The sequence below is a fragment of the Salvelinus namaycush genome, chromosome 6 (genome assembly GCF_016432855.1).
Source record: "Salvelinus namaycush isolate Seneca chromosome 6, SaNama_1.0, whole genome shotgun sequence".
NCBI lineage: Eukaryota > Metazoa > Chordata > Actinopteri > Salmoniformes > Salmonidae > Salvelinus > Salvelinus namaycush.
This window is the reverse complement of record NC_052312.1, coordinates 51,579,408-51,600,894: the sequence shown is the minus strand read 5'-3', so window position 1 is coordinate 51,600,894 and position 21,487 is coordinate 51,579,408. Positions and strand designations below refer to the sequence as shown.

General features: G+C 43.1%; 2 protein-coding genes across 2 annotated transcripts in view; both read right to left on the bottom strand.

The window, feature by feature from the left end:
* Positions 1-1,618: 1,618 nt before the first annotated feature.
* Positions 1,619-8,166, bottom strand: slc35e3 (solute carrier family 35 member E3). Its single transcript, XM_038996797.1, has 5 exons — positions 7,415-8,166; positions 5,953-6,063; positions 5,160-5,318; positions 2,628-2,710; positions 1,619-2,319 (listed from the first exon to the last, which is right to left on the bottom strand). Exons 1-5 carry the CDS (start codon positions 7,814-7,816, stop codon positions 2,133-2,135), a joined length of 942 nt encoding a protein of 313 aa, XP_038852725.1. The 5' UTR covers positions 7,817-8,166; the 3' UTR covers positions 1,619-2,132.
* Positions 8,167-8,371: 205 nt separating this feature from the next.
* nup107 (nucleoporin 107) overlaps positions 8,372-21,487 on the bottom strand; it is a 35,041-nt gene continuing 21,925 nt past the window's right edge. The window contains exons 20-26 of the mRNA XM_038996796.1: positions 19,488-19,600; positions 18,799-18,901; positions 18,467-18,627; positions 18,219-18,344; positions 17,720-17,833; positions 17,230-17,397; positions 8,372-8,611 (exon numbers count right to left, since the gene is read on the bottom strand). Coding sequence (XP_038852724.1) covers positions 8,504-8,611; positions 17,230-17,397; positions 17,720-17,833; positions 18,219-18,344; positions 18,467-18,627; positions 18,799-18,901; positions 19,488-19,600 — 893 coding nt within the window. The 3' untranslated portion in view covers positions 8,372-8,503. The remainder of the gene's footprint in view (positions 8,612-17,229; positions 17,398-17,719; positions 17,834-18,218; positions 18,345-18,466; positions 18,628-18,798; positions 18,902-19,487; positions 19,601-21,487) is intronic.

Sequence of the window (21,487 nt, the reverse complement as noted above, 5' to 3'; positions counted from 1 at the left end):
ATTTGGATTAAATCATTTCACAAATGTGTTTATTGATGGACAAAATGAAAAGTGGAGGATTCATTATAAATGGTCTGTTTTGTTGATAACTTCTGTGTGCATCAAAACTTCTATTTGTCCTTGAATCAGCAGAAAGTTGTTGGTCTCTGGTACCGTTGGCATATTTACCAGTCTGCTCCCCCTCTCCTTCCTAGAAGGCCTGAAATAATGAGTCAGATGTTATTTTAGAACGACATGTTCTTCAGAGCCTCAACATGTCAGGGCATGTTATAAAGCCTTATAACCTCCAATAAGTGTTATTAATCCTTTATAACTTCTAATTAGTACAAATGTAATGACAAAGGCCATTAACACACATTTGGATTTAGCCTTAAAGCATTAAGTGATTAAAGTCAAGTTATCCACTTGCTTCAACGAATTAGGATGAGGTTAGAATTTGTAAAGTAATTGACATTGTGATTAGATTTACTTAATGGGTCTCTGGCGACTGGATATAATTTCTATAATACTAAATCCTACATGATGACGTCTCATCAGTCTCACAACAAGTCTCTCACCGGCGTCATTGACTTTGCAAATGAGCAGGATAGGCTAACGTTGAAGAGTTATAAATAGCCACGTAACCATTCAGTTCCAGTTTATACTGAAAGGGGAAGCCGTCTCTCAAATGGCATCATATTCCCTTTATAGGGTACTACTTCCCCATGGGGCTCTTGTCAAAGGTAGTGCACTATATAGGGAGTAGGGTGGCGTTTGGGACTGAAGTTCTGTGCTACCACAGATATGTCCTTGTTATTTGGCTCATGTGTTTTTGTTGGCCTCTGGTGGTTGGGTGTGTACACAATGGCAGGCCTGTGAACCTAGAGAGGCTGAGCAGACAGCAGAACACACTGAGGCCTCTCTCTGAGACCAGGGAACTGCCTGTACCTTGTAGCACAGTCCCCACCTAGATTTTTCTCGTCCACACCACCTCCCATCGCAGGTTCGTATTCACTAGATGCCAAACATTAGAAAACAGACTGAAACAGGTAAGGAATAACTTAACTTGTCCAGTAAGAAACGCCTGTTTTGGTTTTCTGTTGAAAAACGTTTTTGCTACAGTGTGCACTAATGAATATGACCCAACTCTTATTCCAGCCCTGTATGATACCATGTTGACTAACTTGTAAAGGGCAAGCCCATGTGTAACTCTGTGTTGTTGTATGTGTCGAATTGCTATGCTTTATCTTGGCGAGGTCGCAGGTGCAAATGAGAACTTGTTCTCAACTAGCCTAACCTGGTTAAATAAAGGTGAAATAAATAAAAATTAAAAGCTGTATGTACTCCTGTTTCTCAGGACTGTCCCAGCAGTAATCAGAGTGTTCAACAAAGAATGTGATTTAGTCCTTTTCCCATGAAACAATCTGTACTTAGAAAGTATTTGAGATATGCATTACTTTTCACTTCAGTAACCGTTGACATAAATAGGTTGTGAGCAGCACTATGAAAACAGAGTCCTTTTCTCTACGCCCACAATGAGTGGTAACCTAACCTGCATTCATACAGCTGTCAATGGGCCTCTCAATGCTCTGTGGCAGGTTCAGGTCACTTCCCCAAGCTTCCTAAATGACACAAAAACTATCAATAAAATACAATTTATTGAAGATCACAGTATGAAAAAAGAAAATCATTAAATAATGCAAAAGTATCTTCAGCATTTGGAAATTGTTAAAGAGCAAGTTGTCCTCTGTTTGATCGTACCGGCAAAAATACTGAAATATAAGACAGCATCTTGAGTAATGCAAAAACAATGTAAATACTGAGCTCCCACATCTTCCAATACACTATACATTCCACTTCTTTAGCAGTGTATTATCATCGTCATCATTATCTTACAAAACATGATCATTAGTGTTCCCTGCCAGAACTATCTCCCTTTATCTCACTGTTTGGCCAGTTCCCCTTTCACTCAACAATCACATTCCAACTATAGAATTCTAGTTCTATGATTCCAACCTCTAGTTCTATGATTCCAACCTCTAGTTCTATGATTCCAACCTGGCCCTTCCCTCAAGCAGTCCTAGGGAACCAGTGAGTTGTCGAGCAACCAATGAGAGCAGCAGCCTCTATGGATTGGCACTCCGGTGGGCCTATCATGGCCTCTGGACCAGCTTGCTTTTGCCCTCCTCCTGCTCTGCCAGCTTGAAGTGGGTGTAGGAGAGGATGCCAGCGAGGGTACAGAGGATGCCCAGGCCCTGGTTTAGAGACAGAGGGTCCTGGAAGAGAACATAGCCCCCCAACAGGGTGATGCAGAACTTGAAGTGGCCAAACATGTTGTAGCTGTAGGAGTTCACGGTTAAGGTCAAATTAAAAAAAGAGCACACAGTGAATTTGAAATTTATCACATACACACCTTTGTAATATTGACCCCAGAGTTATACTAGTTGTCATGGTGATTCCTCATATCATATCTCCGCCTCCTTATCAACAATATTGGAGGAGAAGGTCAAAGGTCCCTCCACTCTGACCTTATTCTTCAATGAGTTTTGAGAAGGAGAGAGGATGTGAGGAATCAAGGACAGATTAATTGACATTTTGAGACAGTACTATTGGTTGACCCTTGACCTCCAGCCAGAACAAAAGGATACGTGACAGCAGAGGTGTTCCCTATGATCCAGTAGATTGACAGGTTGACTAGGAAGGCTATGAGGCCAGATAGCATCACCATGGCCTGAAGGGAGAGATACAACATGTTAGCATCACCATGGTCTGAAGGTAAATACACAGCATGTTAGCATCACCATGGTCTGAAGGTAAATACACAGCATGTTAGCATCACCATGGCCTGAAGGGAGAGATACAACATGTTAGCATCACCATGGTCTGAAGATAGATACACAACATGTTAGCATCACCATGGCCTGAAGATAGATACACAACATGTTAGCATCACCATGGTCTGAAGGTAGAGATACAACATGTTAGCATCACCATGGTCTGAAGGTAAATACACAGCATGTTAGCATCACCATGGTCTGAAGGTAAATACACAGCATGTTAGCATCACCATGGTCTGAAGGTAAATACACAGCATGTTAGCATCACCATGGCCTGAAGATAGATACACAACATGTTAGCATCACCATGGTCTGAAGGTAGAGATACAACATGTTAGCATCACCATGGTCTGAAGGTAGAGATACAACATGTTAGCATCACCATGGTCTGAAGATAGATACACAACATGTTAGCATCACCATGGTCTGAAGGTAGAGATACAACATGTTAGCATCACCATGGTCTGAAGGTAGAGATACAACATGTTAGCATCACCATGGTCTGAAGGGAGAGATACAACATGTTAGCATCACCATGGTCTGAAGGTAGAGATACAACATGTTAGCATCACCATGGTCTGAAGGTAGAGATACAACATGTTAGCATCACCATGGTCTGAAGGGAGAGATACAACATGTTAGCATCACCATGGTCTGAAGGGAGAGATACAACATGTTAGCATCACCATGGTCTGAAGGTAGAGATACAACATGTTAGCATCACCATGGCCTGAAGATAGATACACAACATGTTAGCATCACCATGGTCTGAAGGGAGAGATACAACATGTTAGCATCACCATGGTCTGAAGGGAGAGATACAACATGTTAGCATCACCATGGCCTGAAGATAGATACACAACATGTTAGCATCACCATGGTCTGAAGGGAGAGATACAACATGTTAGCATCACCATGGTCTGAAGGTAAATACACAGCATGTTAGCATCACCATGGTCTGAAGGTAAATACACAGCATGTTAGCATCACCATGGTCTGAAGATAGATACACAACATGTTAGCATCACCATGGTCTGAAGGTAAATACACAGCATGTTAGCATCACCATGGTCTGAAGATAGATACACAACATGTTAGCATCACCATGGTCTGAAGGTAGAGATACAACATGTTAGCATCACCATGGCCTGAAGATAGATACACAACATGTTAGCATCACCATGGTCTGAAGGGAGAGATACAACATGTTAGCATCACCATGGTCTGAAGGGAGAGATACAACATGTTAGCATCACCATGGTCTGAAGATAGATACACAACATGTTAGCATCACCATGGTCTGAAGGGAGAGATACAACATGTTAGCATCACCATGGTCTGAAGGTAAATACACAGCATGTTAGCATCACCATGGCCTGAAGATAGATACACAACATGTTAGCATCACCATGGTCTGAAGGTAGAGATACAACATGTTAGCATCACCATGGTCTGAAGGTAGAGATACAACATGTTAGCATTACCATGGTCTGAAGGGAGAGATACAACATGTTAGCATCACCATGGCCTGAAGGGAGAGATACAACATGTTAGCATCACCATGGCCTGAAGGGAGAGATACAACATGTTAGCATCACCATAGCCTGAAGGTAACAACAGCACAGTAGCATGTTAGCAGAATTAGCAACATCAGTATTTTACCACTGTTTGTTATTACTTGTCTATCTCAAGGGGGTGGAAGTGGAGGCTTGTCGACCTTAGGGGTCAGAACAACGGTGTTGAAGTGAGCTCCGAGTGGCAGGTTTGGTTGCTGGGCAGACTACAGGCCACACACAGCTGAACATGCTTTGACATGTTCATAGAGGACTAGTGCTTGTGTGCCTTCAGTGACTCATCTTATATGAGTAATCCATCACAGGATGTAGTCTCTCACTCATTCTGAAGACAAACTGAAAGTATGAAACACCTCTCTCAAAATAATTTACATTAACAAAATAGACTATTTGAATATTTAGGCTAAGCCAGGAATTCCCCCAAAGTCCCCCCCCCCACTTCTAACCTTGCATGCAAAAGAACTGATCGTTTCTTTGGCCCATCTGCTTAGGCCTGGTCTTAAAGTCTCTTACCCCAGTCATGCAGTATGAGATAGGTAGTGGGATTACAACTTCCCCATCCCTGAACCAACCAAGGCCATGGCATTCATCGAGTTCTGAACAGACTCACAATGCTGAGTTCTTCCAAAAGTATGTTTCCCTGTGTGTCTCAGAGAGCGAGAGGAAACTGTAGAATAACTCAGTGACAGAGTCAACGCTGAGATCTGATTAGGTGTACTATCTATTAGCTAACTGATTGGTGATCTCTCTTCCCCCCCCCGTCTCTTACCAGTGCTGGGAAGGACCAGGGTCCGAAGATGCCCCCCTCCCCAGAGAGAGGTTCGAAGAAGGGCACGAGGGAGAGGAGGAAGGCAGAGGACATGGGGGCCTGGTAGTAGAGTAGCTGCATGGAGTTGACCTGGAGCTCATGCTGTTTCACACCTACCCACTGAGATAGAGGGAGGTGGGGGGAGAGAGGGAGGAAGGTGGGGAGAGGGAGGGAGGTGGGGGGAGAAGGTGAGGGAGGTGGAGAGGGAGGGAGGTGGGGAGGAGGAAGGTGGGGGGGGGGGTGGGGGGAAGAGCGGGAGGGAGGTGGGGGAAGAGAGGGAGGGAGGTGGGGAGAGGGAGGTAGGGAGGTGGGGAGAGGGAGGTAGGGAGGGAGGGAGAGAGAGAGAGAGAGAGAGAGAGAGGGAGGGAGGGAGGGAGGGAGGGAGGGAGGGAGGGAGGGAGGGAGGGAGGGAGGGAGAGGGAAGGGAGGGGGGGGTTAGGGGGAGCGAGATGGAGGGAGGTGGGAGGAGAGAGGGAGGGAGGAAGGTGGGGGGAGAGATATGTATTATCAATCAATAATGAGGCCTGAGATAATAGTACAATCACCCTTGATAATAAGAAGTATGAATAAGGCAAGAAAGTCCACTAACATGTTCTAGTCTGTCTGCATCCCAACTAGCACCCTATTCCCTTTCTAGTGCACTACTTTAGACCAGGGCCATTAGGGAATAGGGTGCCATTTGGAAGACAACCGGTTCACCCATAGACTGTAGTGTTCACCAGGTCCAAGTGCACTTCAAAGCATCACTACTTACCACCTGATAGAGGGAGGTGACGAACACTCCTAGTGTGGCAAAGACCACCCCCAGGAGGTTGAATCTCACATCATAGTAGGAGTTGAGGATCACACCTAACGTTATGGGCACCTAGTAGACAGACACACATCACCTAACGTTATGGGCACCTAGTAGACAGACACACATCACCTAACGTTATGGGCACCTAGTAGAGACACACATCACCTAACGTTATGGGCACCTAGTAGACAGACACACAGGAACACACATCAGGTAAATAGTGTTACTGTAACCATAAAAATACATGATAAAAAGTTAGGATTAGGCATTAGGATGGTTAGAAAACAAAAAGAACATTTTTAAAAACCTTTATTTTAACTAGGCAAGTCAGTTAAGAACAAATTCTTATTTACAAATACGGCCTACTCCGGACGATGCTGGGCCAATTGTGCGCCGCACTATGGGACTCTCAATCAAGGCCGGATGTGATACAGCCTGGATAGCACTGAGATGCAGTGCCTTAGACCGCTGCGCCACTCGGGAGCCCTGGTTAAAGGGATACTTCAGGATTTTTGTCAATGATGCCCTTTATCTACTTCCCCAGAGTCAGATGAACTAGTGGATAACATTTATGTCCAATGCGTGCAGTTTGATGGAAGTTGCTAACTAGCGTTAGCACAATGACTAGAGGTCTATGGATATCTGCTAGCATGCTAGTACAAGGACTGGAAGTATGGTAACTGCTAGCAGATAGCACAATGACTGGAAGTCTATGGATATCTGCTCGTGAAAGTACCTCTAACGTCCTTCATACTGGACAGAGAGATTTTATAACTTTGCCAGCTAGTGACCACTCTGCAAAGCTACATGAGTCATCTTGATTCAATGTAGAGCGTAATCACTGTACATTTTGTGGGCATGGCATTGGAACTACGAAATATAATTTAATTTTGCTGTGATTATTTTACCACTTTCTGGGTGGAGTTATAGGATTTATTATTTTCAAACAATGTTAATATTGCCAATTTCACATACAATGACATCAAATTTCGGTTTATTCCAAGATGATAATGAATTCAATTTCCTGGTCAATAATTTAATTGTATTATTGAAATTCTTTATACACAAATGCAGATTAATGAAGGCTACTATTCCTCATTTATTTATTTTTTGAACGAGAGCTTGATCTTTGTTGTTGTTGCAATCATTAAGAGTTAAAAATAAACTGAAACTCACTACATTTGAAACATACAGGATACGCATAATTTACTGTATATAAGACCTGTTTGTAAAATTTTGTTTTTCTTTAAACTTGTGTGCTTGGTTGTGTATAATTCAACTTCGGTATGTTTGTACAATTAGAAAAGTATTTTATATATATTTTTTAAATTCAATAAATGCCAGTCTGCCATTCTGTATGGAATGCTAGATACATTGTAGTAGACAGCATTTGTACATTGCAACCCCCCCCCCTACCTACCAAAGTCAACTTGATCTTGGTGGAGAATGTCTTCTTGTAGTACATTGTCTGTATGACAATGATCACAGGAGTTGTCATCACTTTGGCCAGCTGGTAAGTGCCGATGGTGTTGTTTTGTAAAGACAGATTGGTGAAAGCCACGAAGCCACAGAAGCTTAGAGCAAGCCAGATAATTTTGGTGGGTTGGAGACTCTTTGGCGCAAATATGTCCATCTTCTGGCATAGCCATAGTCCAAGCCATGTCACAACGAAATGGATCAGAGTTAGTGTCATGTTTGGGAAGCCATAGTGAACATAGATCCATTTGTTGATGAAAACGATGCATATCGACGATAGCAAGTTGGCCAATAATCCAATGACGAGGCGGCTGTTCGAGAAAAGGTCCGACAGTCGGTTAGCCATGGTCGTCTTGAGAACTGTCCTGTAAAAATCTACATACAGGTTTCAGTAGTACCGTATAGTATGAAGCTAGGTAGCCTAATGTACACCAACAAAAATGTCTACCCTCTGCCACACATCAGGAAAAGTTGCGGGGGTCTCTCTCCAAGCTTCGACACTAACGACTGATCGGGCATACATCCCCTTTCGTAAACATTTACAGGGCCTATACAAAGGCATTACATTCTATAGTGTTCCGGTCCTGCATGTACAGTTACACAACGCTTTCATACTTTTCCATCGCATGTGGATCATACAGGAGAAAGAGCCTGGTTGCAACTTAACGGGAGCAGTGACGTCAGATGATGCGATCTTTACTTCCGTGTTCTGCGAAGAGAACTAGCCACGTCAGTGCCCTACAGCGCCTACCCGTGGACACTTTGGAAAGTTGCGAAGGCGATAACCTAAACCATCTCTTCTCGACCTATACAAGGTGGTGTCTCAAACATTCCTTATACTCTTCTAGATTCAGATACGTATTTTGCATCCTGCCTGTGCATGGCCCAAAGACAAACAATATTTCAGTCAAGTCACTTTTATTGTATACAAAATGCAGAAAATCATTCACCCCATTACTTAAATTTGGCAACAACAAAAAAAAAATATATATATAAAAAAAAAAGAGAAACAAAATGTCCGGATGGGGTGTATTTATGGTTGGATCTCGTACCCCAGCGGGTCCAGACCCTTATCCAATAAGAGAAGAGACGACTCCCTCATCTTCTGAAGGAACTTCCTCAGCTCATCCTTGGAGAACACCTGAAAGAGAGCGAGAGACAGAGGGAACATAGTTAGCAAAATGAAGAAGAGGAGGATGGGAAAGTAGACGAGGGAAAGAGAAGAAAGCAACGCAGTGACAGGGAGAGATACTGTAAGATAGTGTTGATATTGTGTTGAGCTACAATGTTGAAGTGCTTCTACACCTGCATTGCATTGCTGCTGGGGGTTTCTGTACAGCACTTTGTGACATCAGCTGATGTAAGAAGGGCTTTATAAATACATTTGATTGAAGTCGTTAGGCCAGGCTCACACTCAACCTCCGTCTACCCAGAGATTCAGCTTGACTGGTGGTGCGTTCCAATAGTCTAAAGTGGGCTCCTCTCCTAGTCTCATTGTCTTCATCAGTACTGATGTGAAAGAACTGGACAGGTGCCAGATGAAGGAGAAGAGGAAGGCACACTAGACTATTAGGTGAATGTCAATAGTGCTTCCTTAAAGCCACAGTAGACTATTAGGTGAATGTCAATAGTGCTTCCTTAAAGCCACAGTAGACTATTAGGTGAATGTCAATAGTGTTTCCTTAAAGCCACAGTAGACTATTAGGTGAATGTCAATAGTGTTTCCTTAAAGCCACAGTAGACTATTAGGTGAATGTCAATAGTGTTTCCTTAAAGCCACAGTAGACTATTAGGTGAATGTCAATAGTGCTTCCTTAAAGCCACAGTAGACTATTAGGTGAATGTCAATAGTGTTTCCTTAAAGCCACAGTAGACTATTAGGTCAATGTCAATAGTGTTTCCTTAAAGCCACAGTAGACTATTAGGTGAATGTCAATAGTGTTTCCTAAAACCACAGTAGACTTGAGAAGCACCTCAGAGCAGAGTAGTTGCAGATTGTAGCAGACGAAGGAAAGGAGACATGAGAGAGAAGAGGATGCCCTCAGCCCAGGTCAGACTCCAGTGCAGACCATGTAAAATATCATGTCTAAACTACAGACCATGTAAAATATCATGTCTAAACTACAGACCATGTAAAATATAATGTCTAAACTACAGACCATGTAAAATATCATGTCTAAACTACAGACCATGTAAAATATCATGTCTAAACTACAGACCATGTAAAATATCATGTCTAAACTACAGACCATGTAAAATATCATGTCTTTTTTATTTATTTATTTATTTCACCTTTATTTAACCAGGTAGGCAAATTGAGAACACGTGCTCATTTACAATTGCGACCTGGCCAAGATAAAGCAAAGCAGTTCGATACATACAACAACACATAGTTACACATGGAGTAGAACAAACATACAGTCACAATAATACAGTGAAAAAATAAGTCTATATACAATGTGAGCAAGTGAGGTGAGATAAGGGAGGTGAAGGCAAACAAAATATATATAAAAATAAATAAAAATATAAAAAGGCCATGGTGGCGAAGTAAATACAATATAGCAAGTAAAAAAAAACACTGGAATGGTTGGTTTGCAGTGGAAGAAAGTACAAAGTAGAGATAGAAATAATGGGGTGCAAAGGAGCAAAAATAAATAAATGAATACAGTAGGTAAAGAGGTAGTTGTTTGGGCTAAATTATAGATAGGCTATGTACAGGTGCAGTAATCTATGAGCTGCTCTGACAGCTGGTGCTTAAAGCTAGTGAGGGAGATAAGTGTTTCCAGTTTCAGAGATTTTTGTAGTTCGTTCCAGTCATTGGCAGCAGAGAACTGGAAGGAGAGGCGGCCAAAGGAAGAATTGGTTTTGGGGGTGACCAGAGAGATATACCTGCTGGAGCGCGTGCTACAGGTAGGTGCTGCTATGGTGACCAGCGAGCTGAGATAAGGGGGGACTTTACCTAGCAGGGTCTTGTAGATGACCTGGAGCCAGTGGGTTTGGCGACGAGTATGAAGCGAGGGCCAGCCAACGAGAGTGTACAGGTCGCAGTGGTGGGTAGTGTAAGGGGCTTTGGTGACAAAACGGATGGCACTGTGATAGACTGCATCCAATTTATTGAGTAGGGTATTGGAGGCTATTTTGTAAATGACATCACCGAAGTCGAGGATTGGTAGGATGGTCAGTTTTACAAGGGTATGTTTGGCAGCATGAGTGAAGGATGCTTTGTTGCGGAATAGGAAGCCAATTCTAGATTTAACTTTGGATTGGAGATGTTTGATGTGAGTCTGGAAGGAGAGTTTACAGTCTAACCAGACACCTAGGTATTTGTAGTTGTCCACATATTCTAAGTCAAAGCCGTCTAGAGTAGTGATGTTGGACAGGCGGGCAGGTGCAGGCAGCGATCGGTTGAAGAGCATGCATTTAGTTTTACTTGTATTTAAGAGCAATTGGAGGCCACGGAAGGAGAGTTGTATGGCATTGAAGCTCGCCTGGAGGGTTGTTAACACAGTGTCAAAAGAAGGGCCAGAAGTATACAGAATAGTGTCGTCTGCGTAGAGGTGGATCAGAGACTCACCAGCAGCAAGAGCGACATCATTGATGTATACAGAGAAGAGAGTCGGTCCAAGAATTGAACCCTGTGGCACCCCCATAGAGACTGCCAGAGGCCCGGACAACAGACCCTCCGATTTGACACACTGAACTCGATCAGAGAAGTAGTTGGTGAACCAGGCGAGGCAATCATTAGAGAAACCAAGGCTGTCAAGTCTGCCGATGAGGATGTGGTGATTGACAGAGTCAAAAGCCTTGGCCAGGTCAATGAATACGGCTGCACAGTATTGTTTCCTATCGATGGCGGTTAAGATATCGTTTATGACCTTGAGCGTGGCTGAGGTGCACCCATGACCAGCTCTGAAACCAGATTGCATAGCGGAGAAGGTATGGTGGGATTCGAAATGGTCGGTAATCTGTTTGTTAACTTGGCTTTCGAAGACCTTAGAAAGGCAGGGTAGGATAGATATGGGTCTGTAGCTGTTTGGGTTAAGAGTGTCCCCCCCTTTGAAGAGGGGGATAACCGCAGCTGCTTTCCAATCTTTGGGAATCTCAGACGACACGAAAGAGAGGTTGAAAAGGCTAGTAATAGGGGTGGCAACAATTTCAGCAGATAGTTTTAGAAAGAAAGGGTCCAGATTATCTAGCCCGGCTGATTTGTAAGGGTCCAGATTTTGCAGCTCTTTCAGAACATCAGCTGACTGTATTTGGGAGAAAGAGAAATGGGGAAGGCTTGGGCGAGTTGCTGTGGGGGGTGCAGTGCTGTTGACCGGGGTAGGGGTAGCCAGGTGGAAAGCATGACCAGCCGTAGAAAAATGCTTATTGAAATTCTCAATTATAGTGGATTTGTCGGTGGTGACAGTGTTTCCTATCTTCAGTGCAGTTGGAAGCTGGGAGGAGGTGTTCTTATTCTCCATGGACTTTACAGTGTCCCAGAACTTTTTTGAGTTTGTGTTGCAGGAAGCAAATTTCTGCTTGAAAAAGCTAGCCTTGGCTTTTCTAACTGCCTGTGTATATTGGTTCCTAGCTTCCCTGAAAAGTTGCATATCACGGGGGCTGTTCGATGCTAATGCAGAACGCCATAGGATGTTTTTCTGTTGGTTAAGGGCAGTCAGGTCAGGAGAGAACCAAGGGCTATATCTGTTCCTGGTTCTAAATTTCTTGAATGGGGCATGCTTATTCAAGATGGTGAGGAAGGCATTTAAAAAAAATATCCAGGCATCCTCTACTGACGGGATAAGATCAATATCCTTCCAGGATACCTCGGCCAGGTCGATTAGAAAGGCCTGCTCGCTGAAGTGTTTCAGGGAGCGTTTGACAGTGATGAGTGGAGGTAGTTTGACCGCTGACCCATTACGGATGCAGGCAATGAGGCAGTGATCGCTGAGATCTTGGTTGAAAACAGCAGAGGTGTATTTGGAGGGCAAGTTGGTTAGGATGATATCTATGAGGGTACCCGTGTTTACGGAATTGGGGTGGTACCTGGTAGGTTCATTGATAATTTGTGTGAGATTGAGGGCATCAAGCTTAGATTGTAGGATGGCTGGGGTGTTAAGCATGTTCCAATTTAGGTCGCCTAGCAGCACGAGCTCTGAAGATAGATGGGGGGCAATCAGTTCACATATGGTGTCCAGAGCACAGCTGGGGGCAGAGGGTGGTCTATAGCAGGCGGCAACGGTGAGAGACTTGTTTTTAGAGAGGTGGATTTTTAAAAGTAGAAGTTCAAATTGTTTGGGAACAGACCTGGATAGTAAAACAGAACTCTGCAGGCAATCTTTGCAGTAGATTGCAACACCGCCCCCTTTGGCCGTTCTATCTTGTCTGAAAATGTTGTAATTAGGGATGAAAATGTCAGAATTTTTGGTGGTCTTCCTAAGCCAGGATTCAGACACGGCTAAAACATCCGGGTTGGCAGAGTGTGCTAAAGCAGTGAACAAAACAAACTTAGGGAGGAGGCTTCTAATGTTAACATGCATGAAACCAAGGCTATTACGGTTACAGAAGTCATCAAAAGAGACCGCCTGGGGAATAGGAGTGGAGCTAGGTACTGCAGGGCCTGGGTTCACCTCTACATCACCAGAGGAACAGAGGAGGAGTAGGATAAGGGTACGGCTAAAAGCTATGAGAATTGGTCGTCTAGAACGTCTAGAACAGAGAGTAAAAGGAAGTTTCTGGGGGCGATAAAATAGCTTCAAGGAATAATGTACAGACAAAGGTATGGCAGGATGTGAATACAGTGGAGGTAAACCTAGGTATTGAGTGATGATGAGAGAGATATTGTCTCTAGAAACATCATTGAAACCAGGTGATGTCATCGCATATGTGGGTGGTGGAACTGAAAGGTTGGATATGGTATAGTGAACAGGGCTAGAGGCTCTACAGTGAAATAAGCCAATAAACACTAAACAGAACAGCAATGGACAAGGCATATTTACATTAAGGAGAGGCATGCTTAATCGAGTGATCATAAGGGTCCAGTGAGTAGAGGTTGGTTGGGGTCACGGCGATCCAGACAGCTGGCCGGGTAGATGGCTATCGGTAGCAAGATAGCATAGGATGGAAGTCTATTTATTTTTTATTTTTTTTAGACACCTCGTGCGTTTCCGTCGGTAGATTAGTGGGGTTCCGTGTAGTAGAGGGGATCAATCCAATTGGCAAAATAGATATAGTGACCCAAGAAAAATTGTCCGATATACTTATTCAGATAGCAGCCGATAAGACAGCTAACGATTAGCGGGCCCCAGATGAGCGTTCAGGTAACGTTGCGACGGAGGTGCCAGTTGGATAACTCCCTCGGGCAGATAATGTCGGCAGTCAGTCGTGAAGGCCCGATGGGGCTCCGCATCTGCAGCAACAACAACAACAACAACAACAACAAAAAAAAACGGGTCCGGATAGGTGACTGTAGCCCAGGAATGGCTGATGGAACTCCTCAGCTGGCTAGCTTCGGAATAATTTAAGTTTGCTCCGGGATCGACGTAAGCCAATAGTCACACGGTTTGCAGCTAGCTAGCTGCGAAATCAAGGTGCAAACGTCCAGAGCCTGCGGCTGAAATCCGGGGACACTGAGAAAAATAGGCCCGGTATGCTCCGGTCCGAGTCGCGTTGCACAAAAGTGTCAATAGATTATCGAGCTGAAGGAATAGCTGAAGACCACAACGTGGGCAGCTGAAACACCAACGCTAGCCAGCAAACCGGCTAACTTCTGGGCAGCTTCAGATCAGCTACTGGCTAGCTTCTAGTTAGCTTCTGGGTAGCTTCCGGCTAGCTTCTGGCTAGTTTCGGCCGGCTTCTGGTTAGCCTCTGGCTAGCTACCACTGTGGATTTTCAGATTTGAGGTAAATAATACTTTTTTTTGTAATTGGTGAGGCGGGTTGCAGGAAAGCTTTTGTAGTTGAGTTCTTGGATAATAAAATATATAAAGATATGCGAAGAAAGGTGTAAATATATATGTATACAGGACACGACAATACGAGGACAAAAAAAGACGTCTAAACTCCAGACCGTGTAAATATCATGTCTAAACTCCAGACCGTGTAAATATCATGTCTAAACTCCAGACCGTGTAAATATCATGTCTAAACTCCAGACCGTGTAAATATCATGTCTAAACTCCAGACCGTGTAAATATCATGTCTAAACTCCAGACCGTGTAAATATCATGTCTAAACTCCAGACCGTGTAAATATCATGTCTAAACTCCAGACCGTGTAAATATCATGTCTAAACTCCAGACCGTGTAAATATCATGTCTAAACTCCAGACCGTGTAAATATCATGTCTAAACTCCAGACCGTGTAAATATCATGTCTAAACTACAGACCGTGTAAATATCATGTCTAAACTACAGACCGTGTAAATATCATGTCTAAACTACAGACCGTGTAAATATCATGTCTAAACTACAGACCGTGTAAATATCATGTCTAAACTACAGACCGTGTAAATATCATGTCTAAACTACAGACCGTGTAAATATCATGTCTAAACTACAGACCGTGTAAATATCATGTCTAAACTACAGACCGTGTAAATATCATGTCTAAACTACAGACCGTGTAAATATCATGTCTAAACTACAGACCGTGTAAATATCATGTCTAAACTACAGACCGTGTAAATATCATGTCTAAACTACAGACCGTGTAAATATCATGTCTAAACTACAGACCGTGTAAATATCATGTCTAAACTACAGACCGTGTAAATATCATGTCTAAACTACAGACCGTGTAAATATCATGTCTAAACTACAGACCGTGTAAATATCATGTCTAAACTACAGACCGTGTAAATATCATGTCTAAACTACAGACCGTGTAAATATCATGTCTAAACTACAGACCGTGTAAATATCATGTCTAAACTACAGACCGTGTAAATATCATGTCTAAACTACAGACCGTGTAAATATCATGTCTAAACTACAGACCGTGTAAATATCATGTCTAAACTACAGACCGTGTAAATATCATGTCTAAACTACAGACCGTGTAAATATCATGTCTAAACTACAGACCGTGTAAATATCATGTCTAAACTACAGACCGTGTAAATATCATGTCTAAACTACAGACCGTGTAAATATCATGTCTAAACTACAGACCGTGTAAATATCATGTCTAAACTACAGACCGTGTAAATATCATGTCTAAACTACAGACCGTGTAAATATCATGTCTAAACTACAGACCGTGTAAATATCATGTCTAAACTACAGACCGTGTAAATATCATGTCTAAACTACAGACCGTGTAAATATCATGTCTAAACTACAGACCGTGTAAATATCATGTCTAAACTACAGACCGTGTAAATATCATGTCTAAACTACAGACCGTGTAAATATCATGTCTAAACTACAGACCGTGTAAATATCATGTCTAAACTACAGACCGTGTAAATATCATGTCTAAACTACAGACCGTGTAAAAAAAGGTAATATCATGTCTAAACTACAGACCGTGTAAATATCATGTCTAAACTACAGACCGTGTAAATATCATGTCTAAACTACAGACCGTGTAAATATCATGTCTAAACTACAGACCGTGTAAATATCATGTCTAAACTACAGACCGTGTAAATATCATGTCTAAACTACAGACCGTGTAAATATCATGTCTAAACTACAGACCGTGTAAATATCATGTCTAAACTACAGACCGTGTAAATATCATGTCTAAACTACAGACCGTGTAAATATCATGTCTAAACTACAGACCGTGTAAATATCATGTCTAAACTACAGACCGTGTAAATATCATGTCTAAACTACAGACCGTGTAAATATCATGTCTAAACTACAGACCGTGTAAATATCATGTCTAAACTACAGACCGTGTAAATATCATGTCTAAACTACAGACCGTGTAAATATCATGTCTAAACTACAGACCGTGTAAATATCATGTCTAAACTACAGACCGTGTAAATATCATGTCTAAACTACAGACCGTGTAAATATCATGTCTAAACTACAGACCGTGTAAATATCATGTCTAAACTACAGACCGTGTAAATATCATGTCTAAACTACAGACCGTGTAAATATCATGTCTAAACTACAGACCGTGTAAATATCATGTCTAAACTACAGACCGTGTAAATATCATGTCTAAACTACAGACCGTGTAAATATCATGTCTAAACTACAGTACAGACCATGTAAATATCATGTCTAAACTACAGTACAGACCATGTAAATATCATGTCTAAACTACAGACCATGTAAAATATCATGTCTAAACTACAGACCATGTAAAATATCATGTCTAAACTACAGACCATGTAAAATATCATGTCTAAACTACAGTACAGACCATGTAAATATCATGTCTAAACTACAGTACAGACCATGTAAATATCATGTCTAAACTACAGACCATGTAAATATCATGTCTAAACTACAGACCATGTAAATATCATGTCTAAACTCCAGTACAGACCATGTAAATATCATGTCTAAACTCCAGTACAGACCATGTAAATATCATGTCTAAACTCCAGTACAGACCATGTAAATATCATGTCTAAACTACAGACCGTGTAAATATCATGTCTAAACTCCAGTACAGACCATGTAAATATCATGTCTAAACTCCAGTACAGACCATGTAAATATCATGTCTAAACTCCAGTACAGACCATGTAAATATCATGTCTAAACTCCAGTACAGACCGTGTAAATATCATGTGTAAACTACAGACCTCGTAGAGGCGGTGTTGGTCTGAGGCGATGATATCAGCCAGTCTGAGACTCTCCTGGTGACGTTGTGTTCTCTGCAGGACCGTCTGCAACAGGAAGGACATCATGGGCAGACAGAGTCTACGGAGCAGCACCATCTGGTGACCTCTCTCCGGGTCCTCCTCCGTATCCTGGAATACAACCACAGTGGTAGAAGTAACCTGTACCTAGAAAGAACAGTGCCCCGTGTGGCTCAGTTGGTAGAGCATGGCGCTTGCAACGCCAGGGTTGTGGGTTCGATTCCCACGGGGGGCCAGTACAAAAAAAAAAAAAAAAATGAATGTATGTACTTGTAAGTCGCTCTGGATAAGAGCGTCTGCTAAATGACTTAAATGTAAATGTAAATGTAAACAGTAGTACTGGAGACAGAGCGCTTATACAGGCTGCTAACCTAGCGCTGAGCCCTCCTCATACCACCAACTGGCAATTACTACCATTAATAGTCAGACAGACCTCTCTGACGTCGACCATCCAGCCCCCGTCCACAAACAGCAGGACGTTATAGATTCTCTCCTTCACGTCTTCAGTCAGAGCCTCCAGACGGCCGGTCCAGCTGTCATGTTCCAGCTACAGGAGAGTAAACACTTTACACACCTTTTTTACTTTTTTTTTGTTGTCAATTACGCTAAATAATAGCATTGTTGGCATTGGCGTTCTTCATCTGATCCAGGAACAGCTACACCAAACAAAATAAACTCCTCACCAGTTCACCCATAACACAGAGACTGATCTAGGATCAGAGTGTACCTGGTACCCTATCCCCTACATAGTAAACTCATTTTGACCTGAGCCTCCTAGAGAGTGCACTAGTTTTAACCATAACCCTATGGTGCACTATATAGGGAATAGGGTGTATCTATGGTGCACTATATAGGGAATAGGGTGTATCTATGGTGCACTATATAGGGAATAGGGTGTATCTATGGTGCACTATATAGGGTGTATTGGGTACCTGGTACTCGTTCTCCTTCATCTCGTAGGCCACCTTCGCAGTGAACTTGGCCTGGGCCGGCAGGCTGGGCTTCTGAGGGGGGGAGTTCATGTGATGGAACCACTCATTAAACGCCTCATGAGCTTCCTGGGGGGGGGGAGAGAGAGAGAGAGACACACCACTTACACAACTACAGGAGACCTCTCTAAAAACACTCAATAACCAGTCGAGCCAATCAATCACAGCGCTGCGAGAGCTTGTCCCCTCACCAGGTAAGCGCGGACGCACAGGTGTTCCCTGATGGCGTTCTCATCCTCCGCGGGAAGGGGCGTGTCCAGGCCTAGCTCCTCCCACTGGCGGTATATCTCCCTCATGGAGTCCTCTGGGACCTTACTGAACACCACCTTCGCTGCATGGTGTTTCTTACAGGCTGGAGGAGATGACAGAGAGGAGAGAGACAGAACACTGGATCAACAGCGTGGTTGGAAAAGCAGGACAGCCAATACAATGTTAATGTGTGGGGATGTGTTGGTAGTATGGGAGAACTCCTCTCTCAACACAGGAAGCAGTGATCGGTTTCAGAACCTTGTGTGTAACGTACCCAGGAACCTCCTCATGATGGCGTTGCTCTGTTTCAGGGCCTCAGCTCTCTGGGCGGGGTCAAACACCAGCCAATCAATCACATCGATCTTCCTCTGGTCCTCCTGGGGGGGATACAGGGTTAACATGACCACATGGTGTCCTTCGTACTGCTGAGGTGACGGTGTCCAGTGTGTGTGTTTCATACCGCTGAGGTGACGGTGTCCAGTGTGTGTTTCATACCGCTGAGGTGACGGTGTCCAGTGTGTGTGTGTTTCATACCGCTGAGGTGACGGTGTCCAGTGTGTGTGTGTTTCATACCGCTGAGGTGACGGTGTCCAGTGTGTGTGTGTTTCATACCGCTGAGGTGACGGTGTCCAGTGTGTGTGTGTTTCATACCGCTGAGGTGCCGGTGTCCAGTGTGTGTGTGTTTCATACCGCTGAGGTGACGGTGTCCAGTGTGTGTGTGTTTCATACCGCTGAGGTGACGGTGTCCAGTGTGTGTGTGTTTCATACCGCTGAGGTGACGGTGTCCAGTGTGTGTGTGTTTCATACCGCTGAGGTGACGGTGTCCAGTGTGTGTGTGTTTCATACCGCTGAGGTGACGGTGTCCAGTGTGTGTGTGTTTCATACCGCTGAGGTAATGGTGTCCAGTGTGTGTGTGTTTCATACCGCTGAGGTGACGGTGTCCAGTGTGTGTGTGTTTCATACCTCTGAGGTGCCGGTGTCCAGTGCAGGGGTGAGGTCATGATGAGCGAACTCCTCAGTGTCTCTCTCTCTGATGTTCTCCACCACCATCTTAGTGACCGCTGCCACGTCCAGACCTGACCACAACACAACACCTGTACCTTTAATAGACTGCTGCCACGTCCAGACCTGACCACAACCTGTACCTTTAATAGACTGCTGCCACGTCCAGACCACAACACAACACCTGTACCTTTAATAGACTGCTGCCACATCCTTACCACAACACGACAGGACAGTTAGAAACCTGGACCTTTAAATGTGCAATATGCTCCACCATTTCCTGGTTGCTAAAATTCAAATATAAACTGAAATGAGGTGAACTATGACAAAATAAGCAAGTATACTGTAGAGAATCATTGTACCATCTAAACCACTGAAATATATGATCAATAACCAAAAAATATTGTGTTTTCAGCTGTTTGAAACTGGTGCACAACACCTAAAGATGAAAAAAACTAAACTTAAGAACGGGAAGCATAGAAATAGAACAGATCTACCGCTTCTTAGGCTCGCTTTCAATGAGAATTACAGATCTATAACTCCTTATGTGAATTTGGTCGGGTCACCCCCAAAAAGTGACATATTGCAGCTTTAACAGACCTTGGTTTTTCCACCTTCCTACAGTCCATAGCTGCAGAAAAGAGAAAGTCTGCATGGCCTATTTTAATATATTTACAAACCTCATTGAATTGGCGGCTGTAGAATCTCAGAGGTATGTACGACCGTGTGACTCTGTAGCTTCACACCAAGAGGTTGTCAAACATCTGGCCCACCGGCCCATTCAATCCTCGCTGAAGCTTTGAGTATTTATCATGTGGTTTTGTTTTTTAATGTTTTTTGGGGATGGATAACAGTCATTTATAGTCTCTACACTCTGTCCAGCTAGATAACAGTCTCTTCACTCTGTCCAGCTAGATAACAGTCATTTACAGTCTCTTCACTCTGACCAGCTTGATAACAGTCATTTATAGTCTCTTCACTCTGACCAGCTAGATAACAGTCATTTATAGTCTCTTCACTCTGTCCAGCTTGATAACAGTCATTTACAGTCTCTTCACTCTGTCCAGCTTGATAACAGTCATTTATAGTCTCTTCACTCTGTCCAGCTTGATAACAGTCATTTATAGTCTCTACACTCTGTCCAGCTAGATAACAGTCTCTTCACTCTGTCCAGCTTGATAACAGTCATTTATAGTCTCTACACTCTGTCCAGCTAGATAACAGTCTCTTCACTCTGTCCAGCTTGATAACAGTCATTTATAGTCTCTACACTCTGTCCAGCTAGATACGTCATTTATAGTCTCTACACTCTGTCCAGCTAGATACGTCATTTATAGTCTCTACACTCTGTCCAGCTAGATACGTCATTTATAGTCTCTTCACTCTGTCCAGCTTGATAAGTCATTTATAGTCTCTTCACTCTGTCCAGCTTGATAACAGTCATTTACAGTCTCTACACTCTGACCAGCTTGATAACAGTCATTTACAGTCTCTTCTCTCTGTCCAGCTAGATAACAGTCATTTATAGTCTCTTCACTCTGACCAGCTTGATAAGTCATTTATAGTCTCTTCTCTCTGTCCAGCTAGATAACAGTCATTTATAGTCTCTTCACTCTGTCCAGCTTGATAACAGTCATTTATAGTCTCTTCACTCTGTCCAGCTTGATAACAGTCATTTATAGTCTCTTCACTCTGTCCAGCTTGATAACAGTCATTTATAGTCTCTACACTCTGTCCAGCTAGATACGTCATTTATAGTCTCTACACTCTGTCCAGCTTGATAAGTCATTTATAGTCTCTTCACTCTGTCCAGCTTGATAACAGTCTCTTCACTCTGTCCAGCTTGATAACAGTCATTTATAGTCTCTACACTCTGTCCAGCTTGATAACAGTCATTTATAGTCTCTTCACTCTGTCCAGCTTGATAACAGTCATTTATAGTCTCTTCACTCTGTCCAGCT